Source organism: Epinephelus fuscoguttatus, linkage group LG19 (assembly GCF_011397635.1).
Source record: "Epinephelus fuscoguttatus linkage group LG19, E.fuscoguttatus.final_Chr_v1".
Classification (NCBI taxonomy): Eukaryota; Metazoa; Chordata; class Actinopteri; order Perciformes; family Serranidae; genus Epinephelus; species Epinephelus fuscoguttatus.
Window position 1 is genome coordinate 33,402,297 of NC_064770.1, and position 22,807 is coordinate 33,425,103.

The 22,807-nt window shown below is 43.2% G+C and overlaps 2 protein-coding genes across 3 annotated transcripts; one reads left to right on the forward strand and one right to left on the reverse strand.

The window, feature by feature from the left end:
• Positions 1-288: 288 nt before the first annotated feature.
• sox10 (SRY-box transcription factor 10) lies at positions 289-11,899 on the forward strand. 2 transcript variants are annotated; one of them, XM_049562070.1, is made up of 4 exons: positions 289-433; positions 3,959-4,804; positions 6,889-7,157; positions 7,312-11,899. In XM_049562070.1, the coding sequence occupies exons 2-4, from the start codon at positions 4,362-4,364 to the stop codon at positions 8,100-8,102; spliced, it is 1,503 nt and encodes a 500-aa protein (XP_049418027.1). In that variant the 5' UTR covers positions 289-433; positions 3,959-4,361; the 3' UTR covers positions 8,103-11,899. The 2 variants fall into 2 exon arrangements, with proteins under 2 accessions (XP_049418027.1, XP_049418028.1); XM_049562071.1 differs by having other exon boundaries at positions 6,889-7,049.
• A 7,562-nt stretch (positions 11,900-19,461) lies between these two features.
• polr2f (RNA polymerase II, I and III subunit F) lies at positions 19,462-22,643 on the reverse strand. The gene is made up of 5 exons (XM_049562107.1): positions 22,495-22,643; positions 22,244-22,313; positions 21,922-22,052; positions 20,174-20,245; positions 19,462-20,028 (listed from the first exon to the last, which is right to left on the reverse strand). Exons 1-5 carry the CDS (start codon positions 22,512-22,514, stop codon positions 19,938-19,940), a joined length of 384 nt encoding a protein of 127 aa, XP_049418064.1. The 5' UTR covers positions 22,515-22,643; the 3' UTR covers positions 19,462-19,937.
• Between the last annotated feature and the right edge of the window lie 164 nt (positions 22,644-22,807).

A 22,807-nucleotide genomic window follows, 5' to 3' on the forward strand; every position in this document is an offset into this window, starting at 1 on the left:
TCTTCACATGAAATCGTCAGAACAGATCATGTACAAAATGAAACGCTTTTGTACTTTGCTGTGCGTAAAATTTGGTGCGCACAATTACGCACGCTTATATATTAACTTCCACTTATTTTAAGGACACCAAACTTAAAATTTCCTCTCATTTTGATATTAAGAAAGAGCGAGAGCGCTGCAAAGAAAGAATTATTGCTTCAACCAATCAGAGCTCTCTTCTCCAGCGTCCGCACTGCTCCTTTAAGACTCGTCCTCCCCAGCATCTTTTTTTTCTATCTGCCTCATACAAGGAGCTCTTTAAGCCCCGGCACCGACACACAGAGCAGGCATTCATACTCGGGCAGCGCGAGCGAGGGGGCTCGGGAGCGAGCGTCACTTTGGAAACTCACGGATTCTCGTGCTAAACCGGCGACCTCCTTTTCTCATTACTGAAGTAAGGCGCTTAGCATTTCCAACTCTTTTCCTCTCTGCTGCTGCTGCTGGGGGCTGCTCTGACTCTGCGGTTTGATTGTTTCTTCTAGTCGGAATCGGAGAGGAGAACCCCAGACTCTGAATTACAGATGTGATTTTAGAATCAAATAATCTTAACATTGCATTGATGATTATTAACAACTGTTTGCGAGCTCTGGCGTTGGTTTCAGACTGATCCAAAATGACTGATGACTTGTTCGTTCTTTAATAATTTAGCAAGTTATTTCAGTCACTCGGGTCCTTCTGTAGAACCACACGAGAAACGTGTCGTTAAAAGATGTTTTTTCATATTTTACGCACAATGTCCGACATTTTTTGGCGATGATTATCATAAAAAATAATTTTCCATATCGTGATAATTCTTGTAATGATAGCCTTGTTACTGTGTCAGTGTTACAAGTGCTCCTGTTTTCAGTTATCCATCATTTGTTTGGACAGTTTTTCTTGACAAGAATTTTAAAAGTCAAGCTTTTTCTTTTTAACTTGGAGACATTAACAACCCTTTTCGCACTAAGAAAAGCATAATGCTCAAACATTTTTTTAAAGAAGGGGAAAGTTTTGAGAAGTTGTAAGAGACTGAGAAACAAATAAGCCTTATCCTCGACACGGACTTTGGTTCAGATGGAAAAAAAAGCAGTGTCTGGACTATTTATTTACATATTTTGTGCATCTTTGGCTGGTTTGTTCTATATTTACTGTTGTTCTTGGGGGCTGTGCGGACTGGATGCTACCAGATATATGAGCTATTGTTAATCTAATCGCAGAAACAAGCAAATTAAGGCCAACTCTCTGGCAACTCAAGCGGCGATAATGAGCTCACATAGCCGGAATTCATTACGCACAGTAAATGTGCTCAGTGATGTAAATTAACAACAAGCGTGATTTGAGGGGTGTTTCAAAAACAATTTATATGTAACATATTATCAGATAATAAAATCAAATGACAACTGATGAGCGTGCCCAGCGGATAGACGACTCTCTGTTGAGTCCGTGATTCGCTTGTTTGTTCCTAATTTGAGGTGCAATCTGTTAAATAAATAACATACTTTATAATCAGTGTGGTCAGTGACTAAAGGGAATTAAAAGCACTTTAAGATCATTGCTCTTGTCTTTCTTTGATAAGATCGACATGATAAGCAAACATTGGCAACGTGTGCGCAATGGCGCGTCTGGTGTCTTTACGCACGATGTTTACGCATTGTGTCTGTGCAGCAGGGACACTGTGGAGACAGTCTGTGAAGTGGCCTTGCAGACCAGGTGGCAGGCGAATATCATTATCAATGCGCCTCGGACAGATGGTGAAGCTTTACGCACCTCTGCTGGAACTGGATCCGATTCTTGACATTCAGTCTGACGTTAATTAAACATTGTCAGAATACGTCAAACGTTTATTAAGAGTCACACGACACCATGTGTAATTTACCTCTGGTAGGCCTATATATTGTCAGAATCATTATATAAACTCACTTACAGCAGCCTATATGCATAGTTTGTTTCTAGGCTAAACGTTAAAACAGCGCGGAACATTTTCCCCAAATATAAAGGTGAGGTAACCTGAGTGTTAAGTGGGTATATCCCCCCCTACTTAACCCACACATGAACACACAGACTGTAAAACTGACATGCTGTTTCATAATGTCACTGGACGTGAGCGAGATCGCTAATTTTCCTGCAACACGACACCGGGGCAGAAAACAAACCAACGCGCTGTGCGTTGCTGGTTCACAGGAAGTTCGCTGATTTCGGACGTAAAGTTCGAGGCGGGCGTGTTGATTTAATAGACAAAACAAGGACACATTTTGCTCCCGCCGATAGACCTGCCCCTGTTTGACAAACAGACTGTGTCTAATTCACACACGCGGACCGTACCGACGCGCACGCACACACGAGGTTTATATTTCCAGCGCCAGGCCGTGTTTATCCAAGAAGTGCGGGGTATAAATCCAACGTCTGTGCTGCTGCGGCCTCGTATCATTCCAACACTCTCTCTCCGGGGAGCTTGGAATAACTGCTAAACCTTTAACAGTAGGAAAGGGGTGGAGGGGTGGGGGTGCAGGCCTGCAGAGGCGCGGCGCTATGGAGCTGGACCTCTGCAAACATGTATAGCCTAGACTTATTTTAAGACTGAACTTTATACACTTTAGGAATAAAAGAAACCTCTGTGAATTTTAATTCTGAAAAAAAAATCCGAACTGTTATACCCAGTCTTGACCCATTTGATAAAACTGATTTAATGTTCCAGGTATGTGAAAATAAAAATTGAATAGAAGCAATGAACACATGTGAGACTATTTTAGCCCATGCACCTTTGTTTCTCACATAGTTTTCAGCGAATATTAAGTCCTTTATATGTTGTCCTACATGAAAATGTCTCCAATACTCACGTGAAGTTTCAACATAAATGTAGATTTCAGATAAAAGAAGCAGAGGATTTTTATTCTGGCGAAATTTGAGACATTTACACCATAAATTTGATGCAAACTTGCGCACAAATTCGCAGAAATAAATTCACATGAACGCACGAAATGAAACTTCTCGTCGTACTCATACTCGTCTGTGCACACTGTAACTTTTGTCTAACAGGTTTTTGCCTGATGAAGGTCTAGTCACCGGAACATTGCAGTTGAATTAAAGTCATTATTTTTGCAAGTTAGAGAGTGTGCAGGAGTCTTTTCCACAAGTTTTGTTCTTCTCCTCCTTCTTATACGCACCTGTTTGGAAATAAATGTGTTTAGTATTCCTTTGTTGTGTGTGGCAATATCGTATCATCACACAGTGCCAAGTATCAATTTTTTAATTATATAAATTATTAATATTACAAATACAAATTAAACTTTAGGTAGCCTAGAATAATAAAATCAAATGCTTTTCCAGCCCACTATACATTTTGCGGCAAAAAAATAAAATAGCTGAAGTGAGCTGAAAACTCCTCTTACTTATCTTATTTGATGAAATAGATGTTCTCCTTTGGGGACATAATTTACAGTTGAAAAAAAGTAATACATCGCAATATATTTAAAATCGCAATAATATTTTATCATGACTTAAGTATCGTGATAATATCATAACGGGATTCCCGTTGTGATATTTTTATATGTGTCCCTCCTGGAGATTGAAGCAATCACAGGAGACTCTCTTTTTTTATATCTTTATACGGGTTGCTATAGTGTAGTTAAAGGTGGAGGCAATGTGAGGACATGGCCCCACAAAGGGACTACTTTATTGAGAAAAACTGGGGTGGGACAATCGCTTCAGGGCCAGTCTTTTAGCCTTTATAACTGTGATGGAGAGAAAATCACTGTGCAAAATCAAGCCCGAATGATCCACACAGTGAGGTCTTTACTTCGCCTCATGTATTGAAAACACTCACAGACAACAGCTCCTCCACCTGAGACATAGAGTGAATACACCTACAGGTGTTGGTGAAGTATCTGTTGCCTGATTAGGCATTGCTGATCTGACGCTCCTGATCATTCTGCTGTTCCAGGTCGTGTCTGTTGGATATCAACCGCGGGACAAACGGAGGAGAGAGTGAAGGGGAAGTCAGGAGGGAAGTGAGACTGGGTGAGTTTGGTGCTGACAGCTGTGCATTAGCAGGTAAACTGGGGTCCAAGGTGCGCGCTGAGCCGCCTATGATACCAACAACACGGATGGAAAGAACTTTAATGTGGAACCCTCACAGAGTTTTGCAACGGAGGCTGAGAGTAGAGACAGACTGGCAGTTCATATTATAACTTGAAGGAGCCCAGAGGGACAGATCAGACAGCCGACACTCCGTGCATCACTGTAGGGATTAACAGCATCAAGGACCCGACAGGTAGAGCTGAGCGTTTAGGAACAGACCTTGCATCTTCTGCGCACCTAGTGGCTTGTGTGTGTGTAGGAGGAGGATGTCCAGAGAGGAGCAGAGCTTGTCGGAGGTTGAGCTCAGCCCGGGGATGTCGGACGACAGTCGCTCTCTGTCGCCGGGTCATTCCTCCGGTGCGACTGGCGGGGGGGACTCGCCTCTCCACGGGCAGCAGCAGCCGCAGCTGCCGCAGCTGACGAGTCTGGACGACTCGACGGCGGGCTGCTCGTCCATCAAATCCGACGATGAGGACGACCGCTTCCCGGCAGGAATCCGTGATGCAGTCAGCCAGGTGCTCAACTGCTACGACTGGACCCTCGTGCCCATGCCCGTGCGCGTGAACACCGGAAACAAGAACAAGCCGCACGTGAAGAGGCCCATGAACGCCTTCATGGTGTGGGCGCAGGCGGCGCGGAGGAAACTGGCCGACCAACACCCGCACCTGCACAACGCGGAGCTCAGCAAGACCCTGGGGAAGCTCTGGAGGTGAGGAGGCCATTTCATGTGGATAGTTCAGCGCTGTCAGATCACTGTCATCATGCTAACACAAAAATGTGTAGACAGTAAAAGAAGTAACTACCTACTGCTCTTTGTTTTTACTAAATAAAAAGGTTGAGGCTAAATCTGCAGATAAGGGACAGGGTTTGTTTTCAGGGTGGGGGTTTGGGGAAATAGCTCCAGATTAGCACAGGGCAAAGGTCAGTGTCATGGTCAAGCCTGAGGGTTTCAAGAATAAATGCAACTGGGTAAAGCAATCTCAATTTCAATTTCAATCTCCTGTAATCTTCTATTAATTTTACATTTTTGTGCACCATCAATCTTTTACCTAAGGCAATAGGAGTAGATTTTGGGGAGGACATGGGGGACAAGTCCTTCTCAATATTTAGAACATGTGCATTTGTCCCTGCTAATAAAAACATACAAGTAGCAGAAGATTTTTATTTGAATTAAAGACACTTCCACCATAAATCGATGCAAGGCAAAAAATTATGCAGGAAAATTTTCCCCAAATGCAGGAAATTAAGAGTTTGATGTTCAAAATATCCTGGGGGAGGACTGCAAACCCCCGTTTCAAATGTACCTTCCTTCCAAGTGTTGACACAAAACCTACGCCCTTGCTTCAGGCCAACTTGAACAAGCACACTCACGTAGCTGCCGATAGACAAGTGGTGTAAGATGCTGCGTACTTTTACAGATAAAACTGTGAAAGCTCACTGTAGGTTATTGTGTAAACACTACTTCTTTATTATTCTTTTTAATCAATGATATTTTTTCTTATTATAAAATTAGGATAATTATGCAACAAGCCTTTGCCCCTTTTCTCTGGACCATTTAGTTTAAGTCATGTGCTTTATTTTCTTATGAACAAAAGGCACAGTTGAGAAAATAAAGCAAGACAACATGCCCCCACCTGAGCTGATGTGTGGTATTATATTTTCTGCTAAAACTATTTGCTGTAATTGAGTTTTACTGTATATGAACATGATTTTTAGTAGACATCGTTGCCCTAAGACACTGCCACAGTACCTCAGTAGACATTTTTCCGCACAGCTCACCAGCTGAGAAGTGTATATATGTGTTTACTGTGAGCTTGTCACGATCACATGTTCCTGAATCCAGGCTAATTTTATAGACTGGCCATGTACCTGGAGTAAATGGCTCCTGAGGGAAACGGAGGGTGTTTTCACAAGCTTTCGGCTCACGTTTGAAATGCAGGTTTTTAACCTTTAAACGTATGGCTTTGCAAGATTCTTTTTAACTGTGTCTGAGTGCTCGAGCGTCAACACCGCTGCCTCACGATCACCTGCAGTTCTTTACGGTCATAGTTCTGCCAGACTACACATCCAGTGTCCGTGTTCTCACACAAAACACTCGCTACTTGCTGAAAAGAAGGTCAGAAAAGTTAAATTCATTAACGTTGTGTGGACTGAGCATTTATTAGATAAAGACTTGACCCTGGGCTCAGGCATGATTGGTTAATTGGCCCAGAAACATGAAGAACAGGGAGGTTGAGGAAGGTCAGGGGTTTCTCATGCCATTCCTGCCAGCAGTAGTAATAAGGAGCTCGGTTTCATGTTTGCAGACAGGATGCATCTTTGGCCTGTTTTATTTCATTACTGTCTAGCAGCAGTCAAATGCCCCTGGCAGGCATTACAATGAATGCACATACACAAAATAAAGCACTATGTATCAATATGCGCTAAAATGGACTAAACTTATTTGTGGAAAACGTGTTGCCAAGCATATCTGTGAAAATAATTTTGACCCATATACTGTATGTTGATATTCTTTAAAGCCTGTTATTCCAGATCCTTCACTTCCTCCAGAACTCTTAAAGAAATCGTCTTAAGGTGCATTTCATGTTACCATTTACATATACTTTAAATGTTTTCAGATTCCCTACACCAAAAGAAAAGTTCCCAACATTTCCTCACTTTTGGATGACCTTGTAGAATATATATCGCAGCTAAAAGCCAACATTGTGGCTTAATTCTTATTGAGTGCTGGGACTTCTCTTCTTCATACTTTAAACAACCCAATCTACCTTCCATCTTCCCTTTTTATCTAAGGCTTCTTAATGAGAGTGACAAGCGACCCTTCATCGAGGAGGCAGAGAGGCTGCGGAAGCAGCACAAGAAGGACTACCCTGACTACAAATACCAGCCAAGACGCCGCAAGAGTGGAAAGCCGGGTTCTGGATCAGGAAGTGAGGCCGATGGCCATTCGGAGGGTGAGGTCACCCACAGCCAACCTCACTACAAGGGCCTCCAGCTGGATGTGGCCCTGAGTGGGGGAGCCGGGTCACCTCTGGCAGATGGGCACCACCCTCTTGCTGCAGGTGGGCTGCAGGCTCCCTGCCACGACGTTACTGATAGCATCCCTGTCGCACTGTTAGACCAGTGTAGATAAAACTAGACAGTGTGGCACACAGAGAATTGCTTGAGTGTGCCAAGAAAATTACTGTAACCACATGTTTTCTTGTGTCTTTACAGGTCAGAGTCACAGTCCTCCTACACCTCCTACCACTCCCAAGACCGAGCCTCAGTCTGGGAAGGCAGGGGATGGAAAGCGAGAGGGTGTTGGGAATGGGGGCTCCCGTGGTGCAATGGGAGCAGAGGGGAGCTCAGGTGCTCCGGGATCTGGCAAACCTCACATCGACTTTGGTAATGTGGACATTGGTGAGATGAGCCACGAGGTGATGGCAAACATGGAGTCTTTTGATGTCAATGAGTTTGACCAGTACCTTCCACCTAATGGACACCCAGGGGTTGGGCAGAGTGCTGGGGCAGGAGCAGCTGCAACGACTTCGCCTGTCTCTCCGTACACCTACGGCATATCCTCAGCTCTGGCAGCAGCCAGTGGACACTCCGCAGCCTGGCTCTCTAAGCAGCAGCAGCCGCTGCAACATCACGGCCCCCCTCTGGGCTCAGACCCTTCCAAGGCCCAGATCAAGAGTGAGGCTGGAGGTGCTGGGGGTCACTTCACAGAGGGAGCCTCAGTAGGTTCCCATGTCACCTACGCTCCCCTCAGCCTCCCTCACTACAGCTCTGCCTTCCCCTCACTAGCCTCCAGGGCTCAGTTTGCTGAATATGCTGACCACCAGGCCTCAGGGTCATACTACGCCCACTCCAGTCAGGCCTCGGGGCTGTACTCTGCCTTCTCTTACATGGGGCCCTCCCAGAGGCCCCTGTACACTGCCATCACTGACCCAGCCAGCGTACCGCAGTCACACAGCCCCACACACTGGGAACAACCCATCTACACGACACTGTCGCGGCCATGACAGACAACGAGACCAGAGGGCACTGGTGCAGGTTCAGCCCCCATGTCAGACCCGAGGAGCAGCAGCTACAACAGCAGTGTTGGTGGTATCAGTGGTGAAAGTGGTCTGGGCTGGGGGGATTGGGCAGGCACTGGGAGAGTCGGCAGGGGAGACAGGAGGGGAGAAACCCCGTACTGCTCTCGCCCAGATGCAGAAGCGCTGTCACAGCCCAAGGATGAGCTTGGAGCGTGGTGCTTTTGAAGCGTGGTTGATTATTTGGGGCACTCAGTGTAGTAGTGAGAGAATGTATTACATTGCACCCACCATCACAGAGTTCAGGTTAGATTCACAGCAGCCAAGCCTCTGGCGCTCTAAACAGCATAATTGGCAGTGTTCATAAGTGGAAAAGGATCATATCCCTGTCAGTTTGGTGACTCCATGTATATCAGAGGAGACACCTTGTAGTCCACAGTCCTCCCCAAGAATCCACAAGGGGTCAGTGGCACCAGAGAACATGGTACACACTGATAATTAGCAAGACTTTGATCTGTATTGTGAAGGGTGTGACTGAGACGGAGCCAAATTCATTATATATGAAATGGGGAGTACTGTAATAGAAGAACGGAGTGCCAAACTATTTGGCTGTGGCCCATTCACTTCTCAGGCAAGATTGACCTTTTATCAAACAGATGTTAGTTTTGTATTGCTTTTGGAAATCAATGCAACAATTACTGATGTCATTCTGTTGGTACATTTGACCCTATTCAAATGATTATGCTGTGTTCATTTAACATGCCTTTTGTACACACAATTAACGTGCATGGAAGAAAAATGCCATAAAACTCTGCTGAAGTTTTGTTAATTGTATATTAAGTCAAAAAAAAATATTATTTTCATGATGACTGACTATTATCAGGATAGTTTGAACGATGTACTTGAAATTACAAATGTACATTTATTGATGAAGATTTGTAAAATGACCAAAGTTTTGAGACCAAAACTTGCAGAACAGAAACTGATGTTTCTCCCAACGTGACACTCAAAACTACCTTACATTTTGTAGCTAAATAGTTTTCTCTTAGCTGTCAACATTTTTCCAATGTGACTGAAACATACTGGTGTCAAAAGCTACTTTCGCCTTATTTTTTTCCACAATGGCACTGATGAGTGTGATGAGTTTCATTAATATCTGACGCATTCATGAAGAACATTCATGACAAAAGACAATGCTGAACAAATATAAATGCAGCACTTTTGTTTTTGCTTCCATTTTTCACGAGTTACAATAAAAAATCTTATACTTTTTGCTACACACACAAAAGGTTTAGTTCTCTAAAAGGCTCTCCTTAAATCTATTTTAGTGAGCATTTCGCCAACTTAATCCACCCACGAGACAAGCGTGGCATATCAAAGTGCTGATTAAACAGGATGGTTATTACACAGCTGTTGTCTTGAGCTGCTCACAATAAAAAGCCACTCTAAAATGTGCAGTTTGATCACACGCTGACTGCACGGATGAAACAATAAGCCGAACATAAGCAGTCTCCAATGTTGTTTCCAAGAATTTGGCAGTACATCCAACCGGCCCAGTGAGCCAGTCCAGGACCTTCACATCAAGATCATTTCAGCACAGCCACTGAGATGAGCTTCCCTGAGACAGCTTCTGACGGTTTGTGTAGCAATTTGTAGCAATTGTCGAATACTGGCATTTGGGTAGTGACTTCTGCATCAGATACCAATAGAAAAAGCCGTCCTGTCATGTCGGCATGACATGCCACTGAGTACCATCAGTGTGTAATGGCACCTGATGGCATCAGGAGGAAATGCAGTGGGACGACAATTAAAGTTAAGGGGAAGAAAAGTTCGAACAGGGCAGGCGGAAGGGGTGGTGGATGGGTCCAACAGTCACTGACTTTCACCTGGTTGCCCAGAGTTTGCTTCCCGTATGAATGTAAAGCCAATCCCTGTTATATTTTTTCTAAACCTAACCATGTGTATGTGTGTTGGCAAAATATAACCACGTGAAATTTGAAAGGAAAAAAAAAAAAAAAAAAAAAACGTTAAATCTCAATGCTGCACTGACATAGTACATTTATTTTGAAAGAGACTGTATGCAAATGGAATATTTCCTGCGAAAATGGAAGTGTATTTTGAAAAGACACAATGCATATAACAGGCTAAAGTTGACACGGCGTCCCACAACATCAACAACAGATACACCCATATCTGAAAAGAAAAGTCCACAACCAAGCAGATATGTTACGAGGTCGGGGTGACAATGTGTTGCCGGGTTGGGTTACACATGATCTGCAGTTGTGAGGCTGATTGGATGTACTGCCAAATTCTCGCACATGACAATGAAGACGGTTTATGGTGGTAAAATTAACATTCAACTCGCAGGCAACAGCTGTGGTGGACGTTCCTGCAGTCGGCATGCCAACAGCACTCTCCCTCAAAACTTGCAACATCTGTGGCATTGTGTTATGTGATAAATGTACACGTTCTAGAGTGTTTAGAGTGTTATTGTGAGCCTCACAAGGCACACCTGTGTGCTAATGATGCTGTTTAATCAGTATGTTAATATGCCACACCTGTCAGGTGGATGGACTTTGTTGGCAAACTGCTCACTGACACAGAATTTGTGAGCAAAATTTAAGAAAGCCTTAGCCTTTTGTGTGCATGGGAAAAGAAATAGAAACTCGAAAAATGGGATCAAAAACAAAAGTGTTGGGTTTATATTTTTGCTCAGCGTACTTGCATAATCCATTTTTGCTTTCCATGGTTGCAACATGTCATAGAATACATATAGAAGCTTTTTCATTGTTTTAACCATTGACTGTATTAATGCTTTTTGCCGTTACTTTCTCCACTAAAAATCTGCACCACTGCCTTTTCTTTTCCTTTTTAATATCATTCAAAATGTGTATATAGAACAGTATTCAACGTGAAATGTCAGATCTTTTGATTGTAGTTGTGTAACTTTTAAAAAAGAAGCATTTTGGGGACAGTTTTAATGTGGGAGATGCCAATACTGAGAAACAGTTGCCAGAGATTGAGCGAGCAAAGCTTCCTGGAGATAATATGTTTTAACACAGCCTTATATTAAACTCAAAATGTGCCTGGTCCTTAACAATACCTGCTATTCATGCATGAAACAGAGAAGCATTTTATCTGTTATGTTTGTGCCTTTCCCAGCGTTGTGGACTATTAGTTAAACTGTTTTACACATTATGTTTATCTCTGTTTGGTATCCGTAGTCTACTGCGTTTCCTCGTCTCCAAAACAGAACTGTATTTTGAATATCTTATTCTCCACATGCTTTGTTTTTATATATATATATATATATATATATATATATATATATATGTGTGTATCACTCAAATATTCTTTATCACTACTGGACACAGATCCAGACAATATGCATGCATCACTGCTTGTTTTAATTCACAGTCCATGGAAGCTTAATGTCTGTTTGTATTTAACCATTGACCTCGAGCACAAGAGGCCACGTTACATCTTTGTTGCTATGTGTGAATTATGTGTAACGTTGCTATGAATTTTACATCTCCTATTTATATTTGTTTCATGTTTGTGTGCGCTGTTGAATTGTTTCTCTCCATTATGAGGACAACTGTTGACTGTTACTGCCATTTTAGTATTTCATTTTTTGTTTTTCTTTCTTGTATAACTGTTGCCAGCACAGCACGGCAACACGACTTCTTAATAACAGCAGGAGCGAAAGCCTAAACATGTGATGATGACTAATGACCTTTTGCGCTCACTTGAAATAAAGCTCTATTATTTCTGCTTTGATACAAGTCCGGCTCTTGGAATATTTTTATGAGGAAACAAATGATGAAACTAATAAACAGCTCATCTCAGTCATCAACAAAATGCTCCTGTTTTATGAGGCTGATAAAAACTCATCAACAAAAACATGTCTTTATGGCATCTAGTGTCTCTGCATAACTAAAGGATAATTCACTTTCCCTGGTTGGGACTCACAGCTACAGCAATCTACAACCGTTCGCAAAGGTGAGGTGAATATGAGTGATGATGCAGGTGGTGTATGAGTGGGGACGGTATGTTTCAAAAGCAGCACGCATCAGATGTACATTCATGTAGCCGTCTACTGTAACTGCAAGTTTCCTCAGACTGAACTTGAACTAATCCAGCCCCAGATGAGGGTAAGATTGGTTATGCGTGCCTATATGCATATTTCAGTGTGCATGTATGTGTGTGTGTTTCTCTGTGTCGCGGGTTAAGCCTGACTCCTAATTCCCTCTCTTTAATCGGCTGTGTGATACTTTGGAAAGACAAAGAGGGCCATTGAAGGGGAGCTAGGGGAGGAGGGAAACAGGGGCATTGAGGGAGCCTTACCCATAACTGCCTGGCCTGTAGCTTCACCGGGATACAAAGGGACTCTCATACTTGCTCTGCACATAGACCCTGCAACCCCCACTACCCACTACCCAACCTCCTCCTCTCATCCCCCACACTCACCCCATCCACTAAAAAACCCCCTCTTGTTTCAGGTTGTAATGGGATTAAAACATTCCAAAAGTTAAGAGAGTTAACCAGAAGGAAGATGTAGGTAGAGATATTTCATTACGTGAATTTTGAGCAGCAAACTGTCAAAGCAGGTGTCGTTCAGGAGCAGAAGGACTGGGAACAGACGGTCGATGGAGCCATGAGGTCACCCCACCACCATACGGTGCAGAGGAAGAATGGATCAAAAGCATAGTTCGTTAAGTAGAAGGGTTTCTCCAAGTCATAGAGACACATTGAAGTTTTGGTAAAATGTAACTCAAGTATTGCAGAGCTGATTTAAGGTTCTCATTCACCTTCATGATGAGACACTAAGTAATCACATGAAGTATATAGCGTGGGTATGGACAACAATCTTAAAATATGAAAGCATGAAGAGAAAAAAGCTAAAGCTGGCCACATTAGTTGGGTCTGATCTAAAAGGGACAGTTCACCCTATTTCGGCTGTAAAGATGTCTGCCTTCTGTCCAATATTATGGAACAAGATGGCACTAAAAACATTTAAAAAAAAAAAATTTAAAAAAAACCTCAACAGCATGTCTTTTTCTAAAAATCATGACCCAGTTATTCAAGATAATCCACAGACCATGTTGTGTGCAGTTTTATGTAGGAACTACTTTCGCTCCACTGAACTACACCCACCAACTGTGTCATTACACTGAAGGAAGGGTGCATCTGTTACCTCAGCTAGCATCACTGAGCTAACAAATGTTACAGCTCAGCCAAGGAGGACGCCATTAATGTTTACATCTTGCGCTGTCACGAGCACGAGCCTCTCGTCCATGAGTAGATGCACACTTCCTTCTGCAGAGTGCAGTTGGCGAGTGTAGTTCGGTAGAGAGAAAATAGTTCCTACATGAATCTGCTCACAATAAGGTTTGTGGATTATAGGCCCGTTTCCACCGCAGGAACTTCGGGGTAAATTTACGGGGCCTGGGCCGTTGGTGCGTGTCTCCACCGCAGGAACCACCCCCAAAGGACAGAGTTCCAGGACTTTTACAGGGGCTAAACAAGTCCCTGCCTCGGAGTAGGTACTCAGAACAGTCCCGAGAAACTTCTGGCTGGGGCTTGGGGATTACTTGGTGCTGATTGGATATACTCAAGGCGGGATGTGACGTTTTGTAATTAACAACATGGTTATCGTAGTTTAGCTAGGCTAACCGTTAGCTGTTAGTGGTGTCTGTAATAACTCTGGTCACGGTCCGTGAAAAAAATATTTTTCCAGCGGATATCTTAGTTACAACATGATTGAGCTAGCAAAGCAGTTTTGTGTTGCTATGTGTGGTATTTATTCAGTTACGGGAAGTCACGATGTCTAGAAAGCATCAGCTGACAGGGACAGCTAACAGCAGCAGCAAAGCTAACATCAGGACGTCATCTCTTAAAAGCCTCCCATTGTCGGATACAACATGAAACTACTCCAGTTAGCTCAATCATGTTGTAACTAAGACATCCGCTGGAAAAAATATTTTTTTCACGGACCATGACCAGAGTTATTACAGATACCGCTAACGGCTAACAGTGTCCCTACGCCCCTATGTCGCCCCGGTCAAAATGGTCGCGAAACGATTATGTCACATACAGAGCCCGGTAACTTTACAGGAACCTTACTCCTACTCCGCTCTCTCAGTGGAGACACGGCGGTTGAGAGGGCCGAGCGAGAGGACATTCCTGTAGTAGTTCCTGCCCCCCAAATAGTACCAGGAACTTCTTCAGTGGAAACGGGCCTTATCCTGAGTGACCAGAGGCCTGTACTACGAAGCAGGATTTGGGGTTAGTGGGGTAACTTTAAGGTTAGCTATGAAGCTAGTTCACTTTTTACCAAGATAAATCACTGTGGTAACTTATGCTGAACAACTAACCTGCTGCAGAGCAGGTTACTTCAGAGTATCAGATCACAACCTGTCAACATCCTGACCTCTGACCAATCAGAGCACTGGAAAAAAAAGTATCCAAAGACAAAAATCCAGAGTTACAGGTAAAAAGATTATATACAGTCTATTTATAGGTGAGCAGAATAATTCCATGTCAGGCTCTGTATTTCCACTCTGGTTTTTAAAACAGAGCCTCTAACAAACAGAGAGATTGTTTCCAACACTAAACACATGATGATGATTTAAGCAGCATTTTAATTGTACAAAGTTTATTTTGTGCCCGGAGTGATAGCTGACAGTGTGGCAGATTTTACACTAACTCCATCACTGTCACTCAGAATAATATGACACGCCTATGTGACAACTTTTGGAATAAAAAGACAGAGAACAATCCACACACTGTTAATCAGCTCCTGTGATTATAAATGCTACATTTTGGTCAGATAGACGTCAACAGTCATTAGTTTTCCACTCTTTGCAGAAGCAGTCTGGCATTACTTTTAATTATTTTTATTTGGAATACTCAGAGTAGTTTCATCATCCATCTGGCCTCAACGATGGTGCTGGAGAGGCTGGTCTTGGCCCACCTGAGACCACAGAGACCGCAGGTGAAATCGTCCCTCGACCCTCTGCAGTTTGCCTACCAGCCTCATCTGGGAGTGGATGACGCCATCATCTACCTGCTTCAGCTCACTCACTCACACCTGGATGGATCCTGCCGTGCTGTGAGAATCACATTCTTTGATCTCTCCAGTGCACTCAGCACCATCCAGCCACTGCTACTGAGGGAGAAGCTGCAGGTGATTGGGCAGTGTCCTGTCTGACATGGTGCTTAGAAGCACAGGAGCTCCACAGCGGCCGTTTCTGTCTCCTTTCCTTTTCACCTTATACACCACAGACCTTCAGTGTGACTCTGGGTCATGCCAGCTGTAGAAGTTCTCTGACGGCTCTGCAGTGGTTGGGTGTATAAGTGATGGACAGCAGGACTACAAAGCACTGGTGAATGATTTTGTGGAGTGGGTTGGGAGAAATCACCTGATACTGAACGTGGCCAAGACCAGGGAGATGGTGATTGACTTCAGAAGGATGAGAACAGCTTCTCAACCCCTGAGCATACAGGGGGAGGACATCAGCATGGTCGAGGACTACATGTACCTCGGCATCCACATAGACAACAGACTGAACTGGAAGGCCAACACTGACGCTGTGTACAAGAAGGAGATCTTTCAATGTGTGCAGCAAGAAGTTGGAGATCTTCTACCAGTCTGTTGTAGCCAGTGCACTTTACTTTGCTGTAGTCTTTTGGGGGAGCAGCATCGGACTGAATAAACTTATCAACTTATCCATCATGGATAACCCTGAGCACCCCACATTTTCTACAACCTCTACCTCACTTTCTTTACTCCTGCAATTTTTATATTTTTATTTCATTCCTGTATATTTCTCTTTTATATTTTAAACTTTATTTACCAGGCACCCTGAGCAGTGGGGGAGTTCAATGCCTTGCTCAAGGGCACCCCGGGAGTGCCCAGGAGGTGAACTGGCACCTCTCCAGCCACCAGTCCACGCTCCGCATTTGGTCTGGACGGGGACTTGAACCGGCGACCCTCCAGTTCCCAACCCACGTCCCTATGGACTGAGCTACTGCCGCCCCCCATCATCACCATCTCATCTTGTATCATGTGATGTACTTGACTGATGGTTCTGATGATGTCGCTCGTAATCAACAAACCTGCCTCTTTCACATGAATGCGCTCATGGCTGGATAAAAAAAAAACAGAGTTGACTGAGTGAATTTATAATCAGCTTTGTGATGCTGGTTATCCAGATGACCAGTGTTACAGTTAGTGAAGCTGGATGACCAAAACATATCCTGGGTTAGTTGAGCTGGCTTTGTAGTACGGACCTCGGGGTCATGATATGGTATTTTTTTGGCGAATTGAGCACCACAAGCCCAGTGCCATCATATCTCCAGCACTCGGCAACTCACACCAAAACAATCTAGACTGATAAACAGCACTACAGCTGAGAGGAAAAATATGTATTTTTGACTTTAAATGTAAAGCAGAGTAGCCACAAAGATGTGTCGCTATTTGGAAAGAGGACTTGTAAAAATAACAGACAAGACCTGAAGAATTCAAGTAAGACACTATCTGACCCCCTAATCCAATAATCCAGTCTACAAATCCAGTAAACAAATGCTGGGAATGATATACCTATTTAGTCCAGGAGCAGGAACAAGTGATGTAGTTAAAGAGTTAGTTATAAGAGAACCACAAAAAAGACATAATGTACGGAACAGAAAAGAGAAATAAAGACATAATGTCAAGCAAATAAAGTGGAAGGTACAGGGAGTAATGTGCAAAAGCAGATAGCTGTTACCTAAACTGGATTGAGGACGACCTGACGGTGGCCTCATTGTGGTTGGTGCTGCTGAGTGTCACATGGGCTACCCCCTCCGCCCCATGGAAGGAGTGCGTCGTCACCCCGAGGCGCCGTCTCCACCAATCAAAAGACTCACAGATTAAAGCACATTTTTAAAAATTAACAGCATGACTGCGGCTACATTCAATTATAAATACCAGTCCAAACTGGTTTCTCCCTGATGAAGATGACACATGCCTCTTGGCTTTGCTTTCACCACGGGATGACACGCTACTTCATCAGCTCGGCTATTTTGTTCCCCAGCTGCGTTTTGATCCTTAAATTCATGTAATGCATTTTGTATAAACACACACATGCTGGATATATCATCCACTCATATGCCTATCTACCAGAGGCTGGAGTATCTTCATCACACAGCTTCTTCTACAACAAAGCTGTTAATCCTCTCATTCTGACAAACTTTCAGCCCCTCAATCTTGCATGCAGTGGCCCTCTTTCAGCCTGGGCAACAACCCATTTTCACTAAACAATACAGTGACTGTTTGGCTGATTTGTGCGTGTGTTTGTATGGGGGGAAGAGGCAGGGGAAGACACAGAGAGCATCATGGCGGTTACAGCACTTCTCCATCAGCTGCAGGAGTAAACCTGCCTCATCTCTGTGACACAGCTCCTCAACATCGAGCCAGAACCTGTCAGGCTTCCATGTTCCAGTTATAAACGACAGGATTAAGAAATAACATGTTACACGTGTTTGACAAAGCTTTTATTGACACTTTCAGAATTGAGTATTTAGCTTAAATGATACTTTTAAAGCAGTGTTTGGTGTGATGAATGTAAGAGAAATCTGCCATATTTTTCAAGAAATGTAAATAAAAGTTGATTTTGAGCAGAAACATGCTAACATGCTAACTCTGGGGTAGACAACCTGCAGTTCAGGAGCCACATGCAGCTCCTCAGCCTTTCTCCAGTGGCTCCCTGTGGCTCTGACAAAAAATGTATGGAAAGTTATTTTTAACATTTTCAATTATCATTGTTGAAGCCCTAAAGCAATGCTTTCATTTTCCACTTGTATAAATGTGTAGCCTATACACTGAATTAAAAAAAAAAAAAAAAAAAAAGTTTAAAATCTCATGAACTGTGTGTGATGCACGTCAACAACCTGGCACCTTTCACTAAAATTTAACAAATCTCAATCGCGACGGCTAGTCTTGAGTCTCCTTAGTAAGGCTCGCTACTGCTTCCAAATTCAAAAAAGCAAAAGTCATTATCCAAATTGTGTTGGCATGGTTGTGAAGTAGAGGGTACGCTGATGTACTTGTTGTGGTACTGTCCTCTTGTCAAGCAGTTCTGGTTGGATGTTACTATCAATTTGTCATACCTTCTTAATAAAGATATCAAACCTTGCTCAGTAACCTGTATATTAGGTGTGAAAATGCCAATTGAACAATCAAAAACTGTACATACCATCATGAGACTGGCCTTCCTATCAGCCAAGCGGATAATATTAATGACCTGGAAACAACGCAAACCGAACTGTTTCAGTGTGGAGAACTGGCGTAAGGACTTCCCGGATCTGTTATCAATGGAACAGGCTGCTTTAACTCTTCAAGATGATGCTATGCCTGATGAACTTGACAGCCCCTGGAACTTTATTTGATCCTGTTTTGAGAAAACTTAAACAGACTGTATAATTGAATCTCTGTCATACTCTATACTCCCCCATCTCCTTTTCTGTTAATGTGTTTGTTCAGTTGTTTGTCTGAATGTCTGTCTGACTGTTTCTGGTATCTTTTTGGTTGTTACTTTTTCTTGCCTTATTACTTTTAAGCCTGAAATACTATCAACATGGCTTCATCGGAGTTCCAGCACACACTGAGACAGTTTGCAGCTGAGGATGAAGCAGTCAGGATAGGAGTCAAGTCTGAGGCCATGGTTCTCAGCCAGAAAAAAGTGGATTGCTCTCTCTGGGTTGGGAGAGAGTTGCTGCCCCCAAGTGAAGGAGTTCAAGTGTCTCAGGATGTTGTTCATGAGCAAGGGTAAGATAAAGCATGAGATGGACAGGCAGATCAGTGCGTTGTCAGCAGTGAGGCAGGTGTTGGGCTGGTCCGCGTGGTGAAGAGGCAGCTGAGCCTGTTCATCTACGTTCCAACCCTCACCTTCGGTCATCAGCTTTGGGTAGCGACTGAAAGAACAAAGTCGCAAATACAAGCTGCAGAAATGAGTTTCCTCTGTAGGGTGTCTGGGCTCAGCCTTAGAGATAAGCTGAGGAGCTCTGACATCTGGAGGGAGCTTGGAGTAGAGCAGCTGAAAGGGGCCAACTGAGGTGGTTCAGGCATGTGATCAGGATGCTTCCTATTTTCCAGGCACATCCAGCTAGTAGAAGGCCCTGGGGCAGACCCAGAACACTGGGTCACACACTCATGTGGCCTGGGAACGCCTCGGGATCCCCCAGGAGGAGCTGGAAAGCGTTGCTGGGGAGAGGGGCATTTGGAATGCCTTGCTTAGCCTACAAGCCCCACGACCCAACCCTGAATAAGCGGAAGATAAAGGATGCATGGAGGAATGACACGTGGTCATTTATACAAAAGAGTTTATTAATAACAATAAAAAACAGTTCTTTCACACTAAGCACCTCTCTCCTTCAAAACAACTAATGGAATAATTACAACACAGGAGTATTTTGTAAAACAAAGTAAATGTTTCACTTAAGTTACATCTCCCCCTTGTGGCTCTGAGTTATAATGCAACTGTAGATTCTGACTTTGAATTTAACTGGAGTGTAGTCGGATCACAGGTTCATACACCTGCAGGCAACACACTCTTTCATTTCAATAAGTCCTCATGTCTGTTCGGCAGATTTCATGGATTCATATTCCACCCGCTCACAGAGTCACGCGATGTGATGGATGTTTGTGGATCACATTGCATCATGAACAGGTGGGTGATTCTTGCACCAGCGTTAGGAATCTTCTGGGTTTGTGTTGCTGACTGACCTGATACGATGGAGGGTGTGACCCAGCATATATTGTTTTATCAGTGGATGAATTGTTTAATCAGTTATGATGAGCTCGTCACAGCCCCAGTCCTCATAACTCCCATCAGGAAGGTACCTGCGGATGATGATGGGGATCTTTCTGCTCCTGTTGGAGGGGATTAAACAAAATTCACAGTAAGACATTGGGCAGTACAGAGAAGCTCTGCATCACAGAATACTGACCTCTTTGCAGTCATGATTTAATCTTTTAAAATATTACTGATAACTTAAACCATACAATTATCACTTACTTGAGCTCTTTCATAGCTATTTGCAAGGGGTCTGTTTCTCCTTCCAGCTCCACCATGACTGGAGCGCACATCCTATGGGAAACAAGTCAGCAGATGGTACAATCACTACAAAATTGGCATCTAAATAATCAAATTGCCTGCCAAAATCCAAACTCTCCCGTAATACATTTAGGGCTTGTACTTGTTACATTTAAAAGGTATTGACCAGTGAACCCAGACAAATCACCTAGCTCCTACAAATTACAAAACTGGCTGTCAATGTGCTGCTATACAAATAAAGCTAGATTAATAAAGAGTTTTATTTAAATCCATTGTTTCTGCTCTTACTGGTCATCTAACAGAGGGAAACCTCATTGTTTCCTTTTCGTTACCTTTGTCACAGTTTTGAAGTCTATTCTTTCCTTTCTGTTTAGTTTGAATATCTCAGCATCAATATACATCTATATACACAAGACATGTTAGAGAAACAATAATAGTATGTGAATAAGAAGACTAACCGGGGGGAAATAAATAAATCATTTCTTTCAGGTGTACTTCAGGTAGACTGACAATTCCAAACAGTAGCATGCAAAAATGCAGGCAGAGGAAAAAGCGTTGCGATTGACCGGCTTCTGTCCTGACAATGAGCACATTAACCTCCTTAATATATGGCAAAACAGAACAACCACGGAAAGAGCTCTTCTAATTTTGAGCCTCCTTGTCTCCTTTCTCCTCTGTCCTCCTGCCTGTGACACAGAAATTGATCTCAGTGCACCATCTCGAAGGATGTCTCAATTCCTTCAATGCATCTCGAGGAGAGAGGAGGCTTGCTGAAGGAGCTATGAGCAAGGATGCACTGGCGTGTTCTTTCAGGAAGTCTTTTTGGCAAGCGTGATGTGTAAAAGAGGTGTGACACATAGCTGATGATTCAGCTGAGTCACACGTCATATTTAAATAACATTTGAGGTGGGAGGGAATAAGACGCCAGGAAAAAAGGCGAGGAAGGGAAATCCAGGATGTACAAACTGAGAAATAAGAAGAGTAGAGGACAAGAGTGTAAAATTGCCTTTCCTAAACCAACCCCTACACCCTCCCACATTCACTTCATTTCCACATTCACTTGGAGGGTCAGCCACATTAAGTGCCGTCTAAAACCAACTACTGAGGAGTGGAGGTGAGATACAAAACCCTCCAAAAGCAAGTCTGTATCGATGCCGACTAACTGACCACGTGTGACACCGTATTGAGTTCGACATGAAAGATGCTCCGTACAAACAAAGCTCTGCAACTACCCTTACAAATATAAACTGTTCATGCTAAGATATACATTTATGGGCCAACTTTCACACAGACGCTAACATCTTAAAGGTTTCATTGTATTTTGGATAAAATATATTATTTTCAAGTCTCTAAAAAAACAGTTGTGCTCATTTGATTGTAGTGATGTATATTTACGAACCAAGCAACTTAAAAATGTCAGAGTTCAAAGCCAAAAGAAAATGGTTCTGGAAAGTTACGACAGTTTCTCTTTCCGCTGCAGAGAGGGAAGTTTGTCCCAAAGCTTGCCACTGTGTCTGTACCCTACACCTTGACGTAGGAACCTTCAGTCAGCTGTGAAGGTGATTACAATCAGAGTTACACTCCACTCGTTTTAGAAAGCCCCAAAGTGTGTGTGAGTGTGAGGTCAAAAGCAAGATCTGAACCCAGGACACAGTAGTCATACCACATGGACATAAGTCATGTAGGTCAACACATAAAAAAACACTCACGCTATCTGGAGAGCTCGTGTCCCAAGCACTCTGGCTCTCTCATATTTAGTCATGTAAGGTGTTGTGATCCTCTTCTGGTTGGCCTGCTGGCCCTCTCCTGCGGGCAGGATCTGCACGTTCTCCTGGTCCTCCTGCACATAAGAGCAAAACCTTTAGGGTATCCAAAACATAAAAGTTGGACTCAGCAAATAGGGACCAACTTTTATTATAACAGAGGAGCGGCGAAGAAAAAATACATTAGGAAGCAAATGGCTTGATAGCTTATCCTTAGAGTAAATGTTAGATACTAAATGAGGGTTTGAGAAGACAACGGCGAACTTACATCTTCCACGTTTTCCAGGTCATCTAATCCTTCATCCTCTTCGGCATCATCAAAATCTCCGTCGTCGAAGCTACAATTTAACATCAAAGCAGTTATCACAAAGACCACAGCTTCATAATAAATTCACTATGAATACTTCAGCTAGCTAGCAGGCTAAAGGTTAGTTAGCTACGACGTTAGCCCACGTTGTGTTGTATTAAAATAAATACGCATTTAAACACAGAATGTTGACGCCGTGTGTCGTTACTTACTTATCTTCGTTGTCGGACATGTTTTAATTTGAAGCTTGTCTATGTAAATCCTTAAATTATAAATGTTCAGCGACAGTTTCTGTTGTCAACATGAACCCACATGAACGCAAACAGCTTTCAACTTCCGGTAGCCTGGTCCGTTGGGAAGTCTTCCGGATGCCCCGGAGGAACGTTTGTTTATCGTTCCGCTCGTTCTGCCGTTTAATAAAAGAGTGTTAAGAAAAACTTACGTCTAGAATTTGTTTTACTTTCAATAATAATAATAATAATAATAATAATAATAATAACAAACTGTATTTATATAGTATCTTTT